Source organism: Leptosomus discolor, chromosome Z (assembly GCF_034619465.1).
Source record: "Leptosomus discolor isolate bLepDis1 chromosome Z, bLepDis1.hap2, whole genome shotgun sequence".
Taxonomy (NCBI): domain Eukaryota; kingdom Metazoa; phylum Chordata; class Aves; order Leptosomiformes; family Leptosomidae; genus Leptosomus; species Leptosomus discolor.
This window is the reverse complement of record NC_141419.1, coordinates 93,770,856-93,791,691: the sequence shown is the minus strand read 5'-3', so window position 1 is coordinate 93,791,691 and position 20,836 is coordinate 93,770,856. Positions and strand designations below refer to the sequence as shown.

At 42.5% G+C, this 20,836-nt stretch overlaps 1 protein-coding gene across 4 annotated transcripts in view; it reads right to left on the bottom strand.

Moving 5' to 3' along the window:
* The window catches only part of NEDD4L (NEDD4 like E3 ubiquitin protein ligase), an 87,961-nt gene that overhangs the window by 48,537 nt on the left and 18,588 nt on the right, over positions 1 to 20,836 (bottom strand). For all 4 annotated transcript variants that reach the window (XM_086479610.1, XM_086479611.1, XM_009948592.2 and 1 more), the window contains 3 exons: positions 2,401 to 2,451; positions 676 to 737; positions 469 to 571 (listed from right to left, as the gene is read on the bottom strand). In XM_086479610.1, coding sequence (XP_086335736.1) covers positions 469 to 571; positions 676 to 737; positions 2,401 to 2,451 — 216 coding nt within the window. Of the gene's footprint in view, positions 1 to 468; positions 572 to 675; positions 738 to 2,400; positions 2,452 to 20,836 lie in introns of those variants that run through there.

The following is a 20,836-nucleotide window of genomic DNA, read 5'->3' as shown; positions in this document are numbered from 1 at the left end:
TGGATGATGGCTGACAGGAGTGCCGAGAAGTCTTTAAACCTGCTGTGCTTGCATGAGCTTTATTCTCTGCAAAGTCAACGTTGCCAAGGAAATAAAGAAAACTGGTACAACACCCATTTTGAAACAGTGTCTGAAGAAGAGGCACCTAATACAGACCATCACGTTTATCAACTACTTGCACAGACTTTCTGAATTCTTCTACATGGCATGACTTCCACTTCTACTTGCTCACAAACTGAGTCAGACTTCAGAACTCGTTGTGGCAGCTGAAATACTTTGAAATACTTGAAATGGTTAAAAAAAACCACCAGGTAACAGTTAAAAAAAAAAAAAAAGCTGGAAAGGGGGAGGAGAGCAAGCTGCTGCTAAAACTGCTACCAGGGTTTTAACTTTCAAGGTACAACTTTTCCTACAGTTATATTTGAATCTCTTAATAACGGGAATGCTTCCAAAAGCATTAAGCCTTACCTCAGATTCATCCCTTTGATCGTTGTTTTCTTCCTCTGGGCCACCATTTTTAGGCATATAAGCCATCTTCAGTCTCAAGAAACCCTTTACACGAGATTTGTGGCTAGAAGATAAGGAGGTACATTTCACTCAACAACCCTTAAATAGCTGCAAATAACAAACGTTGAAGTAAGAAATGTTTTAAAATACAAAGGTCCTCCCCCTCACCTTCTTGGTCTGAGAAGGAAATCCTTAAATGTGTATGGCCTTTCCATGGTCGGGTCTTCAGTCTGTAAGCATTTAAGAAAATGGCAAATTAAAGGGCTTGCCCACAAGTAGAGAGACCTATCAAGAACATTCACATCACAGATGCGGTAGAAATGCTAGAGAAGACGTTTACATAACGAGGTTAGAGCAGGCAGACCTCTCCCAGTGCGTCCCACTGGCCGTGACCACCTGGCTGCGAATACTACACCAAACACCATACAGACTTTCTTTTCACTGACTGAACTCTTTTCCTGCAAGGCATTTCCTGCACTGAGTGTCCACTTCAACTGAGAGACAGACTTCCCACTTTTCAGAGGGATAGGAGATTTTAACCAAATCAACAGGACATCAAAGCATGCATGATTAAGAAGTACTGATTCTTAGTACTCAACTGCAAGGAACATACATAAAATAAGCAGCTGTGTATTTTAAGCAAGGTTTGTAGATAGTAATCAGATAATATTAGAGAAAGTAAGGGCTTCGACAAAAAGTGGGCAGTACAGTTAGAACAAGAAAGCAAACATTTGTTAAGAAATACACCACGTGTCTCCTACTAAGGTAGTGGAAGGATGAATGGGGAAAATATTGACTAGAAGATAAAGATAGACAGCATGTTTAGCACCAAATTAGTACACACACCTGAATCAACATATAAATAACAAACTAGAGAACGAGAACACACTCGGGGGTAGGTAGGTAAGCACCCTGTGGAGACACTGCCACGCTACAGCTACAGAAAGAACAGCTGTTCTGAGATACATGTTGTGAATCTTCCCAGAGGAAATTTTTTGGGGAAAAAGTGCTTCTGTATATGTGTGCCTACTGTGAAAGTAACCTCTCCCTCTCCTATTCAGAGCTCAGAACACGTGAGGAAAAGCAGCCAGGCAGGCACAGGCTGGCCCGATGCAGTGGTGCGGCAGCTCTCAGCTGATGTGCTCCAGCCATCTCACAGCTCCTCCCACGTGAACAGTGATGCCACACCTGATGTTGTCACATCTTAGTAACTGAGACTTCACCTATCCGTATAAAACAGACTGAGGTACCCGTACAACGGTATGTTCAGTGTTTCAGAGAACATCCGTACATAAGTGACCCTGAAGGCAGGCATTAACCCAAGTATTTAAACTCTAACTTCTAAAAAAATAGAAGAAATGTCTCCAAATACCAGCTTTTCTAAGTTATTTTATTCGTATTTTTTCACATATAAGGTATTTAAGCTGTGTGAAAGTGGGAAAACACCCAAAATCTGTACTTTCCTACCACACAGGAAGAGCAATAGGCACTTAGGTGCCTCTTACGGAAAAAAAAAATCTACTTATGCACGTCTAGACATTAAAAGCTCTATGCATGCATATAAAAAGCTTGTCGTTCATGAATTGAAGAACAGACAAGGATTTTAAGAAAGAATCTGGATGAGAAGTGAATCCTGGATGCTGAGAAATTTAAGTGATACCAGAGAACAACTGTCTTCCTTGTCCCTGCAAAGGGAATCATTTCTCCCAGTTCCTGTGCACAGTGGGGCTTTGTTGTCCACATCTTTCTTTAAGCCTCTAATGCTACGCTGGGAATGCTTGCTGTAAGAAAAATTACCTGGACTACTTCTGGAAATAAATTCTACATAACATCAGGGTTTTTCACATCCGGTGATGACACAAAAGAGCACGCTGAGACAAAAGCACTGCTTACCGGAAGGTGGCTAAGTGGCACATCCACTTGGCCCAGGAAGTCGTCTCTAGTCTGTCAAACAGAAAAAAAAAGGCAGGAAAAGGAGTAATTTTACATCAGAGAAGCAAAAAATTGTAAACATCAATCCAAACACAATGAAGCAAAAATAAAGATGTTTGAGCACCATTATTTTAGCAATTACTGGTTTCTACCCCTTTATTGTTGCACATTATCTGTTGTTATAATTTATCTATTTCAGCATTTTCTGTGACAGTTCAAAATGGCTTCTTAGTCCACAGTATGCATGCTAAGCACTGATGAAATTCTGTTTCCTTTGACAACCTATGCGTAATTCAAAGCACAAGGTAACAATCTACTCTTTTCACAAATCAGCCTCCATGTGCATTAAAAAGCAGCGTGAAATTTCTGTTCACCACGTTGTTGAAATGTTCCTGCCAAACCTTGGTGACTTTTCTTTTTTAAGGAAAAACCTCATATGCACATCTGACAGGGAAGGGAGGGGAACCCAACATCCAAACAGTGAAGATAGAACTGCATGAATCATAAATATTTTTCCCCAAAATAAAAAATTTATTTTATCATTTTACCAAACAGAAACCAAAGTATTAGAACTTCTGGGGTTTTTTTCTAAAGAATGCTGTTCCATTAATTCAGTGTGCTTCCTTTGTGAGGAACAGTTACACCCTTATAACCAGCCTTTCGAGTAATCTGGTATTTCCAACTTGAGGATGACCATTGATATGCTGCTGCAAGTTAAGCATGCAGATGTGGTTACACCAACATTTGGGCCCCACAGCACCGTCACAAGTTCACTTATGCACAGTTATGTCCAGTACAGGTGACAAACACTACTGTTCTGCACATTCTTCATGATCTGTTTGATCACCACCTCCTCTCAGCGTGCACCGGCCAAAGGCACCGTCTCCCACAAGAGGTAACCACTGACAATCTGACAGTGGGACCTGGTCTCCATCTGACTATACCTCTATTGCTGGGTATTTGAACCATTACTCACAGCTCCACCAACTATATTCCATACCCATTGTACAACTATGAAGAGGGCAGGATAAAGAGAGCCCTTCAAGGTCTAGGTGTTCACAGATCTACTTGATCTTTGCAATACTCGGTGATTCTTGAAGATGCTCAGATGGGACTTCATGTAGTTACCTAATCACCATTCATACCTACCACTTGAAAGAGCATAAAAATTCATACAGATATCTCAGTGTGCTTCTAGCAATCCACTTACAAGGACAGACAGAAGAAAAGGAACATGAAATATTAGCAGAGGTGGACAAACCAAGGATAAACTTTGAGAGGAAAACGTGTACTGTTGTCACCCACTCGACAGCTCAATAAAGCCTAGAAAGAATAGCTCTCATCAATTTTCTGACCAAACAGTAATGTCTGTTCACTCTATATATTCAATTACACTAGATGTAACATTTCTAGATGAAAATATTTGCATACTGAATGGGCTGTGATTGCTCTAAATAAATTATAACTTCAGAGCACTGCTCAGGTGTTATCTTTATCACTTAGCGACACTTCAAAACTACTCCAGCATTTTACAAGTCTTATGATTAACAGCATCACTTGAAGAGGAGAGTTCCACTTGTACCTTTTATTGTCAATTAATCTAAATATTGGGGGTGATTTTTCTTTAAAATGTAGATGTTACTATCCATCCACTTTCAACATATCCCTATGCAACCATAAATGCGGGCCATCTCCCTCTTTGCATCACATCCACATGGATCAGTTGATCTTCCCTGCTGGTAAGTAATAGAGGGCAACACGGGAATAAAATCAACAAAAAGCACAGACAGTATAGTCAGGCCCTGCACGAAGAGATTCCTTGCAGTCTCGGAGCGCTGCAGTACCTCGAAACGCCATGTGTCTGCGTAGCTCACCGGTACTACAAAGTACCCTGGAATGGGGCAGAGTACTCACACACTGAAAATGAACCAAATCACCTGCTCCCACCCAAACACAGTTCACAGTGAGACCACCACCACAGGCAGCAGCGTGCTGGCCTGCAAAGCCAGGCCCAGGCGCTCTCAAGCACTGCACAGAGAAGGAGTAGTGACTGGACCAACGATATTCAGAAGCAGCTGTGCAGACACCAGAGAAATATTCCCATTTCTCCTTTATGAGCAGTTTGCCTTTCTGACAGATTTCCATTGACACGTTTGCACTTAACCTAACTGGAGTGCACAGTACCTAGGGAGAGTATCTTCAGCGCTGCACGAGGTTGCCCACATGGCGGTGATGTGGACGTGCCGAAAGTAAGGTCTGCAGCTAATCTAATCTACTCATTGTTTACGATTGTCATTTGCTCCTTGATAACAGTAATTCACTGTTCTAGCAACTTGACCAAGATTCCTTCCTGTGATAAAAGCCATCAAAAACTTGGCAAAAACCCCAAGAACCCAGAAACTCCACAAAACCACTGCAGCACCCCAGGTGACTTCTTGTTGAAGGGAGAGGCTGTGGGAAGACAACTCACAAGCCTTCCTTCGTGCTACCAGAACCCAGAGGAACTGGGCACCTTTTAAGCCCCGTGGAAGTGACAGACGCCTCATGGGGCACGGTGGGGCGTTCCTCCAGCCCCTCACCACAAGGAGCCTTCTCCCGCTCTGGTCCCTCAGAAGCACACTGAATGCCCGCCCTCCGGGCTGTGAAAGGTCTCCTGAGCGAACACAACACTCTCACAGAAGGGATCAAAAGGAACAGCGGGGATGTCGTGCTGCTGCCTCTACGCTCTTAATTCCCACCACTGCTTATTATTTCTTTCGCCATCCACCCACGTCTGAGGAAACATTTCATCTTACAGTAGCTTTGGCCTGAAACGAGGCCAACCCCCAAAGAAACTGCCTGAAATGCAGATACTCTTTCATAAATCAAAAATACGCAGGCTGTTCTAAAGAGAAGGTAACCGAGTAGTGGCATGGCCGTACGGACAGCTGTCACGAGGAACCCTACCCAAAAGCACCCCGCAGACAGAACGAGGCCTGGGCCACAACTGCTCACCCCTTGCTGACCAGGCGAGGCTGGTGTGGGCTGCAAGACCGGGGATCCCTGCTGGGGGGGGGGCGGGGGGGGGGGGGCGGGGGGCGAGTGAAAGCTTTGCCGAAGGAGCCTGGGCAGCACTGGCCCAGCTCCCAGCCCGCGGCATGGGCCGGAGAGGAACGGGCGGACAGGGACACAGCGCAAGCAGCCCCAGGGCCCCGCCGGGCGCGCAGGGAGCCTGCCGCGGGAGCGGGTGGTGAGGCGCGGTGCAGGCGGGGTGTACGCAGGGTCCCAAGCGGTGCCGGTTGCCAAGCCCCAGCGGACCCGCCACGGCAGCGACGGGCTGCTGGGGAGGTCACTGGCCATGTCCCAGAGCCCGCAGGGCCAGACCCCGCCAGCCACCGCGGGGCCAGGGCTGCCCCAGCCCATTCTACTGAACGCCCGCATGTGTCGGGGGGCCCAGCAGGAACCTCTGACGAGAAACAACCACCCGCACACGACACCCGTGTTTTGTTAATGCACCAAATCTGAAACTTATGCCACTGAATGGGGTGGTTCTGTTCGTGCTGCTGCTCCATCCCAAATTCCCCCATAACCATGACATTATACTTCAGGTAACAGCAAACGAATAAAACGTAACGATGAAGCAGAAAATGCCGATTCTTGTAGCTTATTAAAAGCTTCAACAACAAAGGGAGCACTTTTGTAAAGGTTTTTAAAAGCCTATGTAATTGAATACAAATACATAACATTTCCAATGCTATAGGCACATGCACAAATGAAAGATAACTCCCTTGAAAATTAATTTATTTTACAGCCAGACTTAAACCATCCATTGACAATCCTACACTTACCAATCATTTTAGTATCTTACCTAAACGTGATGAATTCTACGCATTTTCATCTAGATTGGAAATGTTATATTCAACAGTCAAAGGAATGAAATTTTGGCAACAGATGAGGTATAGAGTAATTAAATAGCATATACGTGTTTGTTTTGTGAGATGGTCACTGTGCTCAAAGTATACTTGGTATTCATTAATAAGACATGAATTTTCAAAATAAAGCATATTGCGTTCTTCAAAAATCAACTGCCTGTCAGGGAAAATAGTTTCTCCCATATACTGTTTATGATACCAGATATCAGCCCTAGTGATTCCCAAATAACCTGCTGCTTATTTATAACTACGCTATGCACAGAATTCCAGGAAGTGCATACTGCTGCTCCAAAGCCAAGTTTACATATTTCTCATAGCAGAGCATTAAGTTCAATATTAAAATTTGTATTTCATATGCTAACATCATAAGAATTCTGTTTCTACTACAAAGACAGCAGAAAGTCCTGTAATCCCCAAAGCACGGACACATACTGCTGTGCCCTATGCCCATGGAAGAACACAAAAAAGAGTATCTGCACCAAGGAGCCTGCTTTTTTTCCAAATTTAAGTAAAAATAGCTAACTGATTTTTCATTATAGAATTCTGACTATTAATCTTCTTCCTAGCAGCTACTGGAAATAAACAGTAGCACGCACTGCTTTTACAGAATTAACACATTTCTCCTTTAATACCGGCAAATACCAAGTACCTTCCACTTCCTGCTTCAATACAGATACTCAAATATCAGCTACTCAGAAGAAAATATATTTCCCAATCTCTTCATGTGGCTTTTAGTTCAAGAAAAACACAACGCATGGACACAGAAAATTTTCAGGCTGGTTAGAAACAGAACTGTGACCAGACACGGATTCAGTTTCACTATATATGTGGGGAAGAAGGTCCTTCCTTAGTGCCTGAGATGGGGAGGAAACCCACCACGGGTTGGTGCAGATGGTGGGGACATAGAGACGTGTCTATGAAGTTCCCTCGGGGCGTTTCTCCACAGACACATGCACACAGGTCACCTACATGCAAGTACCAAGCCTGAGATATCTGATACACTCTGTAAGTAGACATGCTGTAAGCATACCACATATTCACCTGATTTTAACATGTCTAGAAATCCAGACAACTGCTGCATCTACACTGAATAACTGATTCTACCTGGTATTTCCAGATGCTCTGCAGCCTGGCCGGGGCTACAGCCGCAATGGTAGGTTTGTGCATAACATCCACGTACGGCCCTGCACAAGTTACACAGCTGGGAAGGACCAGGAAGGGACAACAAAACTGCTAGCGTGCGCTGCCTTTTGGAGGGGCCAACCCCTCCTTACATGCCCTTATTCTCAGTGTCTGCTCTGTGCTACCCGTAACGTGGCTTCTGCGTGCGGCAGACGTGATAGGAAAAGCGCACGGTCGGGGTAGAGGGGTAGAGGCATGTCTTGGACGCTTTGCAACAGTCTCGCTGCAAATTCTAGGACAAAGTATTACAAAAGCCATCCCAAAATGTCCTATTTAGTCCTTAACACTCCACAGCGATTTAAAAAAGTTACATGACCCTCGGTTCCAAACAACCTCTTGCCAGAAGGGTTTTGTTTGGTTGGTTTAGTACCCTTCCTTCTGAAGAGAAGAAAGCCAATGAAAAGATGAACCAACCAGCTTGCTAAAAAAGTTTTATTTTTATTTTGCGTGCCACATCACAAACTGACAAGTATTCCTCACCATCCATTTTAATTGGGAATTAAAGAAGGACAAAAGCCCACTTCACAATAATGATATTTCAAAGTAACAAAAAAGCTCATGACTATCTGAGTTAGTAAATGAGCACTATTTTTAAAATCTGGAGTTTATTCACTTTTACAAAGGACGTAAAATCTTCTTTCTTCAGATACTGTCCTATTTTCCTGCTAGGTCTGTCAAAATGAAAGGTAATCACTTCTAGGTTTTGGCAGAGACATAAATACATCCCGTCTATTTAGGAAACCCAAATCTGTCAACCATCTAGTATATTTACACATTGATCTTGTAGAAAAGCAGTACTAATGCAAGAACCCTTTTCATCACTCTTCTGTTGCTCAAACACATCAGGCATGTATGTTAGCTTATTCTGCACACTGCATTTTCTTGAGCACATGAGAGTTCCCCATTATATCAGCACAGAATCACAATGAAACCTGGTGACTATTACCAAATCCCAAGTATAGACAAAGACTCAGATATCCAGCAAATTACAATGGGAAAAAGGATGCTTGACCTGTTGAGGTTCATGGAACCCATTCAGCACAATACATTTGTTTTAAGCAATGCCCAACACAAGGAAAATAAAGAGAGACAATCCTGGTCTAGTATTCAAATGCGTCAATTCTACATGAAAATATAATCAAATGTTACATGTTTCAGCTCAATCTGCAAGTTAAACTGACCACCAAGCATCACTCGCCTCAAAAAACAGCACCAAAAATTCAGTAAGTCAAGCAGCTGCTGAAACGGTCAGGAGCAAATTTAAATAAAAATAAAATGCAGTACAAGAAACTACTCAACACAGGCCCCCAAAGTTCCCAGAAGTCCCAAGCAGAAAAAAATTAGCCATCCATGCTAGCCTAAAACTCACAAAAATCCTACTGCAACCCCCAAAAGATCACACACAGGTATGCCACCCCATCGCAAGAGAGACTAAAGCTGCATGGTGAGAGCCAAGAGAATTGGAAGCATGTTGCTATCCACCACTCAACCCTGGTGCCTGTTGCAGCCAGCCAGCACAGACAGTAGTAGAAGCTTAGAAAAAAACAACAATTAAAGAATGATTCACTTCTTCCTTGATGCCTTCTATTCCCTCCCATCCCACCTCCCCAAAACCATCAGGAAGCTTCAAGGTCAACAAATTGCTTCCTCTGAGGCACAGCAGACACAAGCACCGCATTAAGGAACTGTTACGCCGGGCTTTGCACTTGCACACTCGTCATTACACCTCACTTCTGAAAGGAAGCCAGTCTCAGAATCAGGTACTGTTGTTGGGAGCAGCAGGGGTGGCAAGGTTCAGGCACCCATTTTCCTTTAACTTTAGAAAGGTAACACAGAAAAGGAGAGATGTGCAACTGAGGAGGGTAAGGACAAGTAGCACAGGTAATAACCGCTGGAAGAAAAAAAGATACTAGTTTAAATCAGATTTAGAACGGAGTAAATGTATGTATAATTTTACTAGGTAGTAGAGTTTGTATTTTACCTATGGTATCACTGAAGATCAAGATTAGAAGACAGCCTTCATTAAAGGCAACTGCATGAGAAAACCACTACTGTTAAGTGCTGCTAGTAGTCAGGGACTTAAAAAAGCTTTAAATAAAACCAACAGAACTACTTCGAAATTCTTTCTTGTGCCCAACAACTTACAACGTGCAGCACGTGAGATTTAGATGACAAGGTGACACTCACAAGCCAAATGCATGTAAAAATCAGTCTGAAACTTGATAGTTGAAAAGCCAGTAAGAAAAGCCTGGGATAAAGTTACACCACCCCAAAAGCCCTTAGTCTACTAAAAAGAATAGAAAGGAAAGCATCCATCAACATCTAGGTACAAAACATGAAAATTTAGTTGCAACTTAGGGCAGTATACATGCACTGTAATTTTACTTGGTACTGACACAAAATGGGAAAGAAAATTTTTTAATTTCTTTAAAAAAGAAAATTAATAAAGCATTGTATTGATCTTAACTTCTAACATTTAAGTCTGTTGTTTTCCAGAAGGGAAAGTGTCTACAGGTAACAGTTAAGCTGTTGTAGACACTTAATAATTGACAGCTAATTTTTTAACAAAATCACAGAATAATCTCAAAATCAAAAAGGCAATGCTTCAAGAAGGGGTCTAATAAGCTTCCAAGAATGAGACATACGAATTTGTCAAAAAAGCGTGACACAGACAAAGCAGCTCTTGGGAGAAAGAAATCCCAAGTAAAACTGGAACACTACTTGGTATGTGTGACATTCAGGACAAGCACTTATCAATGAAAACTTTCCTCCCCTTATATTTTCTTACAAGACACGTTCTTGCAGGAGTACCTGCTTATTTTAACTTTGGAACAAAAGATAAATATTACCTCAGATGTACACCTACTATTGAATCTTAATTCTTTAAGTATATCTAAATACAGTATTCACTATAAGATAAAACAGGACATTACAGCAACCATCGCAAATTATGGCAAGATCTGAGTAACAGCTGAGGATGTATGAGTAACTACTACAAGTAGCTTAAGTCTGCTCAGCTTTAGGCCAGGCTAAATAGAAATTAGCAGTCCAGAACATAACAGAGGTACAAAACAGGTCAGTCAGGAGGCTGATCAAAAGGCTGCACGAATGATGTGAAGGATCTGCAGGAGTGGGCTGATCTCTCAGGTCAACAACTGGTTCCCAAGCTGGTATGGACAACAGGGACTAAGCTTTTCATCCACGTGTGTAAGTACCTGACTGGGGGGAGCAAAGGTTCAGCCAGACTCATCAGTGCCCAGCGACAGGACAAGCAGCCACAAGCAGAAATCGAAACACAGCAAGTCCCACTTAAACATTAGACCAAACTTCCTCCCTGTGAGACTGGTCAAACACTGGAACAGGCCGCCCAAAGACACTGTGGGTTTTCCATCACCGGAGATAAAGCCCAATCCGACAAGGCCCTGAGCAACCTGCTCTGTTTCGCCTAGATTTGAGCAGGGGGCAGACTAGAGCTCTCCAGCCTCAGCCATTCAGTGACTCTGTGACTACTAAGTAGAAAAAAAAAATCCTCTTTTTGAATTACTTTGTTTTGGATAAGACAGTATGGTCGTGTCTGACCAGCTGCAGGCACTTCCCATTGCAAGAAGGCCCAGCACGCAACGGCAGTTCTCCCCTAGGACCTGTGCTCCTGCAGAGGCTTCCCCCTCCAGACACTCAAGACCTACTTCAAACTCAACTGCTGAGCTCAACTATGCCAGGCAACCTCTAGTAGATAACTGCCCTGTTAGTGCTTTTTAAAATACACTTTCCTGCTGAATTTCCACACATACCTTTCTGGTTTATGTTTTTATTTTCATCTGGCATCTTCATAAATTCATATGTATTTCCACATAAGGTCTGAGAGCAGCCAGATGGTAAGTTAACACATTAGCATTCAACTGATGTGCCTTAGAGGAACTTGAAAAGCAAAAAAATCCTAATCAACAGAAAAATACTATACTAATACATACACACACACTATACTAAATACTACAGTATAGTATACTACTTACTATAGTATATACTAAAAAACTCATACGTGTACACAAACACTCCTAATGCATACAATTCTCCTCCTAAGCAAAGACTTAAATGTTGCAATTCAGTAATAGGTCAAACTGGTGAAATCTGTGTTGCACCTTCTGACCCCTCAAGATGCATTTCCATCACCAACTTCTCAGCTGCCCCAGGTCTTGCACTTTTGAAGACCTTCCTGTTTCTAAAAACACAACAACACACCATGTTAAAACTGATCACAAGTACACCACAAACTTCTGAAAGTGTCTGAAAATTTTACAACGTCGAAATAGCAGTTAAAAAAAAAAAAAGGCATTTTGGCTATGCAGCAGAACTTGATGAATATGTACATGCCAAATGCACAGCTCACTCTTGCATATCTTAAGACTTTATTTCCACGTCAATGAATTCATGCCCATGACAGGAATCTAAGAAGTCAACAGACAGCATACTTTGGTCGGTTTGCAAGCTGTCACCTGAGATGTCGCACCTCAAACATCTACATGTTGTTATGGCACTGATGCACACGTGCGATTGTGAAACTCAAGTATTCACGAGGCATTGTAAGCAGCACATCAACAGCTGCATCCAGCCATTTACTGAGTAAAGGCAAGAAAATAATTCAGATAAAGGACTGATTAATGTGAGACTTCCAGTCCATGCAACTAAACTCCCATTTACAATCGTTACAATTAGCTCGCAGTGACAAACGCAGACCAAGCCATTCCCGACCCAGTGCTTTCTGCTGGTGTCCTCCCCGAAGAAATTAAGCTGTTTTTAACAATGGAACATTAATTGTCTGATCTAGTTTGTTGAGTAACTCCACTAAGAATTCCACTGGCATAGCCGAGGCGGATAGTTGGTAGAGCACAGAGGCAGAAGGCAGCGCAGGAAGGACAAGGCAGGCATGTGTTGGGAACGGTCACAGAGGGGCTCCCACTGAGTGCACTGGTTGTGTCAAAACACACTGGTGGGCACCTTGGCCTGGGAACCAGCAACACTTTCAAACCACTGGAGTGATGTCTCATCAACACGTATGGAGGAAATCGAAGTACTGGGTAGAGAGACTGGGAAGACGCAAAAAGAAAAAAAAATTAGAAGGCACAGCAGTCTGTATTGCTGTATGTTGACACTCCTGTGATGTGGAGGTGAGTCTTGATCGGCTCTGGTTATCAACAATCCCACAGAGGTTTTCAGAGGCGTTACGGTTCCCTGGCTAAGTGCCAGACTGGGTAATAACACTCCACCCACTTACAATTCCCTTGGCATTTTCACTTGATCATGATGTTCCCAGCTTCCTGACCTAAAAAATACTGTGTACTATTTCTGAGCACCATTTAAGCAGATGTCACATTCCAGCCCAGATATTGCTTGATTTTAGAGTTGGCTGACACGATCCCGATAGTAAATTTTACCTTTTTTTTTTTAATTCCTGCAGCTTCTGATTAAAGTAAAATACCCAAAAGTCCACACTCAGACTGCAAACACCCAGCACCATGTTCCAGCACACAATTAGGGGCCTAAATTATTGAGGCCTGGACTGATGGCAGAAACAGTCTGATGAGGTTCAGAGCCCACCTTACATTTAAATTTATTCTAAATAAATTACTGCTATGTTATTTCCAAACTTTTCAAGCCACTGAAACAGCAGCAGGCAATATCCAGCGGTCAAGAATGGCTGTGTGAAGGACACCAAGGACGCTCATGTGAACACAACCTGGCGGCTCTGGATCATGACACCGGTAGGCTAGGCGTGCAGGCAGGGATCCGACGGACGCGCTTCCAGGCTCAGGTGATGGGAGGGTGTGCGACAGATATTGAACTGTTCTGAGGTCATTCTCTCCCAGCAGTGCCCCATTGCAAACGTACGGGACGGGGCGGTAACCACGTGGAAAAGCCTGCAGAGCCGTGTGCGCGCAGGGCTGCATGCACCCCTCAGCTCTAACTGGGCTGTACTGGAGGCACGCCAATGCGAGACCTTCAAGCTGCGAACAGAGCTAGGTAATAAAAAATACAAGATGTTTTGCATTACAGACGCAGATCTCATGTCCGGTGGGTGTCTCAGAGCCAAATCTTTACTTTCTGTTGTTTAGCTCCTCATCTTTCTTTCACAGCTAGGTCCTAGAGCTCCTGGCACTGGGGAGAGAGGGAGTCACCCAGTGCAACCCACCGCAGCCATGGGCCCCGTCCCATTACCGAACAAGGCTGAGGGGCTGTTAGCATCACGGGATGACTGTAATGCTGGCAGCCTTAGCTGCAAAGAATGATCAGTATGCCAGTGCAAATCGTCCCCTCAAGGTGCAGAAGTACACGAGGCTTTGGGGACGGACAGCCAAGCTCTAAGCTGCTGTTTTCTAAGCACCAAAAGCTCATGACACAGTTTAAGCTGGGAGAAGCTGACAAACTAAACCGACCTGGCAAAGGCAAATACGAGACTGTAAAGAGGCGATGACCACCCAGCAAATTCAGCAGCCAAATTGTTAGAATACAGAGTGCAAAATTAAGCAAGAATTAAGCAAATTTTACTTAGGCATTACTTAAGACCTGCACTCTGATGGCACACCAGAGATGATGTACCATCACTGCCGAATGCAGCAAAAACGTTGCACGAGTTTTAAAGACTGTCTCACTTACATAGCACTAAATTGTCACAACATAAATGCAATAGCTGCACATACCAAAAAGAAAAACACCAACTCAAAAGCAGAAAATACTTGCTGCCTTTACACAGAACTACAGGAAGTCACACCTTGATAGAGAGAAAGCACAGAAACACGTTACAGTGACAGAACAACATAGCAATGTCCTGGGTTTTGTTACTTTATGAACAAAACCAGCACTCATTTTGTAAGAGCAATTATTCTAATACAGGAAGCCATTGCTGCATTAAAAGTATTTTTACAGATAACACAATAAAAATCAATCATTTTGTCCTCCTTAGCCAGGGGAACATGTTTAAAGAAAACAACAAAAGAAATGGCAAACTCAGACACACACATTCCCTTCTCCCTGCAAAGACAATTAGATCTCTGGTTTCATTAACTTGTCTCTGAACAACCAGAACCCTTAGATTTATGATACGGTAGCTGAATGGGGAAAACACTTTTACTGAAGGCTTTAAAAATGAACGAAGGGACCCCGAAAAACCAAAGAGGATTTGTGTTCATGTAAGCATTTTTTAATTATATTTTTGTAAACTAGCAGCAAAACATGATTTTCTTAATTCAAACAAAGCACATTGATCTTTAACTGCTTTTGACTATAATCTTAAAATATTAATTAGCCATCACAGATGCCTTTCTGCATCTAAGGCATATCAACTCCCTGATCTCACTTGCATGAATAAAGCTACAATGATGATTTTATTATATTCACTTAGCATTTGATGAAAGGAATTACAGAATTAAATTCTTAGTTGGCAAGTTTCAGAAATTCTTCTCTCTTCTTAATAACTGAACTGCAAGAAAACTCTTCTGATTTATATAAACTTAAAGGAATTCTGTCAGTTGCCAGTGTAACCTCTCCTTTCTAAGTAAAATATTTTCAGCAGTACTTTCTAGTTCCCAAGCGTAGCTAAAACTCCTTTTTTCCATTTAATAATAGCAACTTATTATCCTTTAACAGTTAATCTATGCAACCTGGCCACAAATTTTTACTAATCTATTCTTAATCAATGATGTTCTAACCAACCTAGGTTTGAACGGTCATCACCTTAAAATCTGAGCTGAAATTAAACATGGTTATCCCTTTAAAGTAATAGATAAGAAAACGAAAAGTCACTCTCCACAGACTTTGCAAAAGTTTAACTGAAAAAATCTCATTTCAAGACATGAATTCAAAGATTACTTCCATGGCAATACCCCAAATCATTATTATTCCAGTGTATTTCAGACATAGTCACCTAGATTTGTACGACAGAACCTTAAACTCTGGTTTCAATTAAGGAGGAAACCTCATATACCAGTCTAATTAGCTAATTTGTCTAACTGCACTCGCAGTCTCTCCTTCCTTCCACAATCATGATAAAAACAGCTTAAGATAAAAAAAGAGAAACTGTCACTGATTCTGCACTTCAGACCACATGAAACACTTTCTTCCTTGTAAAATTACTCCTGTACCAAGCTTTTACTAGAATTGCATTATTACAAAAGTAAGGCTAAGCTTTTCATGTAGAGAACTCGTGCTTTAATTCTGCACCTAAGGCATGACAAAGTAGGAACCAAAAGCAAGAGGAGAAATCGCTAACACTAAAATGATCTGATTAGAAATCATTAGATGAGAACTAATTATAGTTTATTACTACTGGCATTAACAGCTAGAACCTTTATTTAAAAGGTGGCATTTTTAACTGCATTCCAAATGCCAACAAAATAGATAAATATTCACAAATCTAAACTTAGTGTTCTTAAAAGCACAGCCAACATGGAGCAGCAGTCACTTCAGTCCTTGCTAACCGCTTTCGTACTTGGAAAGGCATTGCACTGCAAAATGTTTTTCTCATTACCAAAGCTGTCTTTGCGGAGAGCTATTTCAACAGCAAACCAGAGAGACCCTGTCTCTTTCCAGCCTCTCCGAACACTGGGATTCCTTATTAACAGCCTCTCTAGATTTTGCAAATCTGACTGCCTTATCAGTGTTACACACGCTTTCACAAAAAAGGCACCATCAGCACCTTGTACCGTAAAGAAGTCCACGCTGGGCTGTGCTCTTCCCCGTAGGCTTCGGGCCCGCAGTCATTTGACTCCATGCCAGGTTGAGAGAAGGCAGAAGGGTAAGACGGGCAGCGACAGCTCAGACGTTTAACTGACTCCGAACTTTTTCAGGTAGTCCCTTCGGTACGCACAACCTGACTGCACCTTCCTCGAACGCGGACAACGAGCGTGCCTTCCCCCTTGCTGCCCTTGGAAGGGAATGCTAACGTTGCTTTGCGCTGCGGCACAAACACACCAGAAACCAACCAGCAGCCCATCGCCTTCACCGACATCCCTAGTGCTTTGCACACTTGCTCTTCTTTCTAATTGCCGGTAAACACACTCCTCTTGGACAGGACAGAGCAGAAACAAGAGGCAGCCCCTCATGAGAGCAGGAGCTGCAGGGAGTGACTGAAAGTGATGGCACAGAAGTTGGCACCTAAAATGCACGAATCACTTGGCTTTTACTCTTGGTTCCATCGCTTACGGCGATCACCCCTAAGGGACGCTGATTACTTAGACGCAGGTTGCACGTCAGCTACGTCCAACAACAAAAAAAAAGAGTTACTGACTTCCCCGGCACAGTAAGGATGCAGCTAGAAACATAACTCCTAAACAAACACCGCAGCTCTGGGGTTCTGCAGAGCCAGGTTATGATTCCAAAGGCTTGGGATCACGCCTGTACTATGGCAGGTGCCCAAAACAGACAGGGGATGGCTTTTTGTGCTGACCAAAGCCAGGCCCCTGACCACAAGGATCACAAGATGCCTGATCTCTAGTAGTTGGAGTTTGGTAAAATTACCTTAATCCTAAATTCCCAATTTCTTTTTTTAATGCCCGATCCAACGTGGTTTTCATGACATTCAGGGTAATGGCAAAGTTACTTCCTAAGAAACAACAGATGACTTGATAGCATAGATGATTCACCAAGTTGCTTCTGTCAGATTCTTTAAGTATGTAAATACTATCTCCCATTTTTCAATCAATATATCCAAATGCCAGATTTTTAATCTATTTTTTCATTATTTCTTTTTGTGACACAAAACATTCAAGATTTTTATTAAAAAAAAAGAAAATATTCCAGTAACTTTTTCTAAAAAGCAAAATATTTTAAAAAAATATTTTGCATTGCAAACAAGTTTTGTTGTTGACTGCATACTTTTTTTGGACTTGGTATTTTCTATTTTTAATTCATTTTTTACAAATAAGCTCTGCTGATAGAGGCTCCACATGAAACTTTGACTTGGGGACAGAATTTTCTACCTAACAGTAATCTGAAGTTATTCAGTGTTTGTGTTGAACTGTAAGGCATACAATTGAACCACGGAATAAAATCGAATAATTTCTGGCGGTAGTGGTTTTTCATATTCCAAATCTTGAGTGAAAGTAGAGCAAAATACAAAGACTAGTTTATTTCCTAAACAATTACCTTCTGTTGCTTGTTTGTACAAAAATAAACAAGCACTTACTGTTCCTCTAATAGTATTCACAGAAAATGCAAGAACAGTGTCAGTTACATTTTAGTTGCCACAATACTTTCCTCCCTAACGCAGAGTCAAGTCTGCGTGGGGACACACCTACGTGAACTACGCCTTCTTCCCACGGGCCAGCTTTCAAAACGTGTCGATTTACAGTGCTCTGGACAACAACCCGGACACGGGAAAGAACAACCAGGGTACGTCAGGCGTATCAACAGGTTGGACTCAACAGGTCGGCATGTGTTACTCTGTACGTACTAGTGATACCCCCGGCACACTGCTGGGCGTCAGAATGAATTTATTCTCATTCAACCAGACCGATCGCATGTTAAGACTTTTACTGTAAGACTTAATTACTGTAAACCCTCTGGTATCATTTCCATCCACTAAGGACAGTTAACGATGAGACACTGCGCAACGGGCTCCCAGGATATCCCCTACCCTTGTGCATGTTTGCTCAAGATCAATGATCCCTGACAAGGTAAAAACATGTAACATGCAGACAGAGGCCCTTCATGAATCAAACCAGAAATAAAACACGTCATATTTCAGTTGCAGTTTCAGGGACAAGGCAGTAATGCTCCAAAATTGCCACAGCTGAGTGAAAAAAGTCTATTTCCTAAGAAGCATGGACAACCACGAAAACTAGAACTTTACTTCAATGGATTGACCAAGCCACACTACAGAAGTGTAAGTTATTTAAATCCTACAATATTTCTCTTGCGTTGCCACTGCTTATTTAAACATACTGAAAACCGTTGGGCAACTATGCCAAGATCTGATGCATTCCTGAAACATGAGTAATAGCCAAAAAAACACTGGACAATGCCAGGGAAAAGGCAGCAAGTTAAAGATTATTCCACTCACTATAATAAAATGGCTTCCTATTTAGACCCCTATTATAATTAAATGTATGACACACATACATGTTTCTGTACTGGAAACAGACTTCTATTTCCTCGCGCTCAGATGGGTAACAGTGACAAAAGGCCGTACCTGTGACGTACGACAAGTGAACACCCGCTATTATCAGTAGTCTTGCATTACAAACAGCCTCTGAAAAGATGCGAATCCGTTTTTCTTCAGCTATTGAACAGACTGCAGAGGGAATAAGTAGACGAGTAGCCTTGGCAGGAGGAGGGAGTTGATGCCCAAGAGATCCTTAAACAGGCCTGAATCGTGAGAGGCTTTGGAAAATAGGAGCAGAATCAGTGTGTGTGCGTGAAAGGACAGGTCAAAAGTCTAGAACAAATTAAATGCGCTAGGGCAATTTCTGCCTTTTGTTCCGTAAGAAATGAAAGAATTATTGACAGAAAAAAAATCAGAACAAAAATGAAATAATAATCTTCTGAAGTTTCATTATAACTCCTCAAGAAAGAACAGTAAGGCACATGGGAAGGCTACAATGAAATGGACTATGGATCCACAACATGACCATCAAGTAAACATCACTAAGTTCCAAAATATTAAAAATATTGTGCATGAGTTGATTTCACTTGCATCCCAAGAGCTGAAATCAGGCTAGTAACAACCTAAAATGAACACGTGAAGCCACGAATTTATGGCTTCTCATTAAAATTAGGATGGGGAATCCACACACAGAAGGAGCTGTTACTGGAGCCATAATGCTGAGAGTTTCTTATTTTCGTGATGACAGAAACTCGTCTGTAACTGCAAAAGGGAAGACAAAAATATAACCAAAAATGGAACCCTTACCAGTCAGTTCCTACAGCCTTATTCATGTACTGATTTGGAGTGACTCCTACCAGCTTTCGTTCTGTTTGTACCATTCTCTACTCCTGAAGGAAACCCCTGGATAAGTCTCTCAGGACCAAAGGTGAAGTACCACCACCAAGAGTTCAGCTGCACAACCACAGCTGTACCACGGAACACGCTTAACCTGCTAGTGACGTTTAGCTGTAATTTTTCTTTTAACCTAAGTTTCCATGGTTAAAACAGACAGGACAAATGTCTCCCCATCTTTCAGCACTATAAGAGCAGCTAATGCAGAAGGGATACCAAAAACTGTAAGCTGGTGAGGCATTTCTGTACAATAATCTGCTCTATGACACAGCAGACCTCTCCAACCTATAACAGTAACGTCAGCACATGGTGCTAGAAGAGCATTCCCATAACAGTTAGCTGCAGTAAGGGGAGCAGCACAGCACTACGGAAATCTCTGACTTGTCCAGACCACTTCATCTATTGAAAATCACTGGACTGCAGGTAAAGGTATTGCATTTTGAGAGCCAATTTGCCAAACTGTGTAACAACGTAAGCCAATCTTAACCTCTTTCCTTCACACGGGTTTTGCCACGTTTATGAAAAGGGCAGCACCATAAGAGCAGTTTTCCAAAGAACTCTTGCTGAAACCCTTTTTTCTTGGGAGTTACATGAAGTCACTTCAAGTTACACGAAGTACAATCTTCCATACATACCTAACATACTTGATTACTGTATTTTAAATCAAGGTGTCTACAATATTTTAGCAGCATTAGGACATGATGCTACGACCCAGTTTGTGCAAGTCAAATCTTTTTAATTTCACTGTGACATGAAAGCATTGCAAGCAGTCAACATTTCTGAGCCACCCACCAGCAGGAGGGCAGTCAATAGTGGTACACCCTCGGCATTGACACTGGGTCATACAGTGCTCAACATCTTAATTAGTGACTGGGATGGTAGGAGAGAATGCACCCTCAGCAAGTTTGCAGGTGATGCAAAACCAGGGGGAGCAGCTGGCAGACGAGGTGGTTGTGCTGCCATTCAGAGAAACCTAGACAGGCTGGAGAAACAGGCAGAGAGGAATCTCCTGAAGTTCAAAGGGAAATGCCAAGTACTGACCTGGGGAGGAATAACCCCACTCCCCAAGAAAGAAGAGGAAAACAGAATCACAGAATCGTTTAGGTTGGAAAAGACCTTTAAGATCGTTGAGTCCAGCCGTTAACTCAGCACTGCCAAGTCCACCACTAAACCGTGTCCCTAAACACCTCACCTACACGTTTTTTAAATACCTCCAGGGATGGTGACTCCACCACTTCCCTGTTCCAATGATTGACAACTCTTTCGGTCAAGAAATTTTCCCTGATGTCCAATCTAAACCTCCCCTGGCACAACT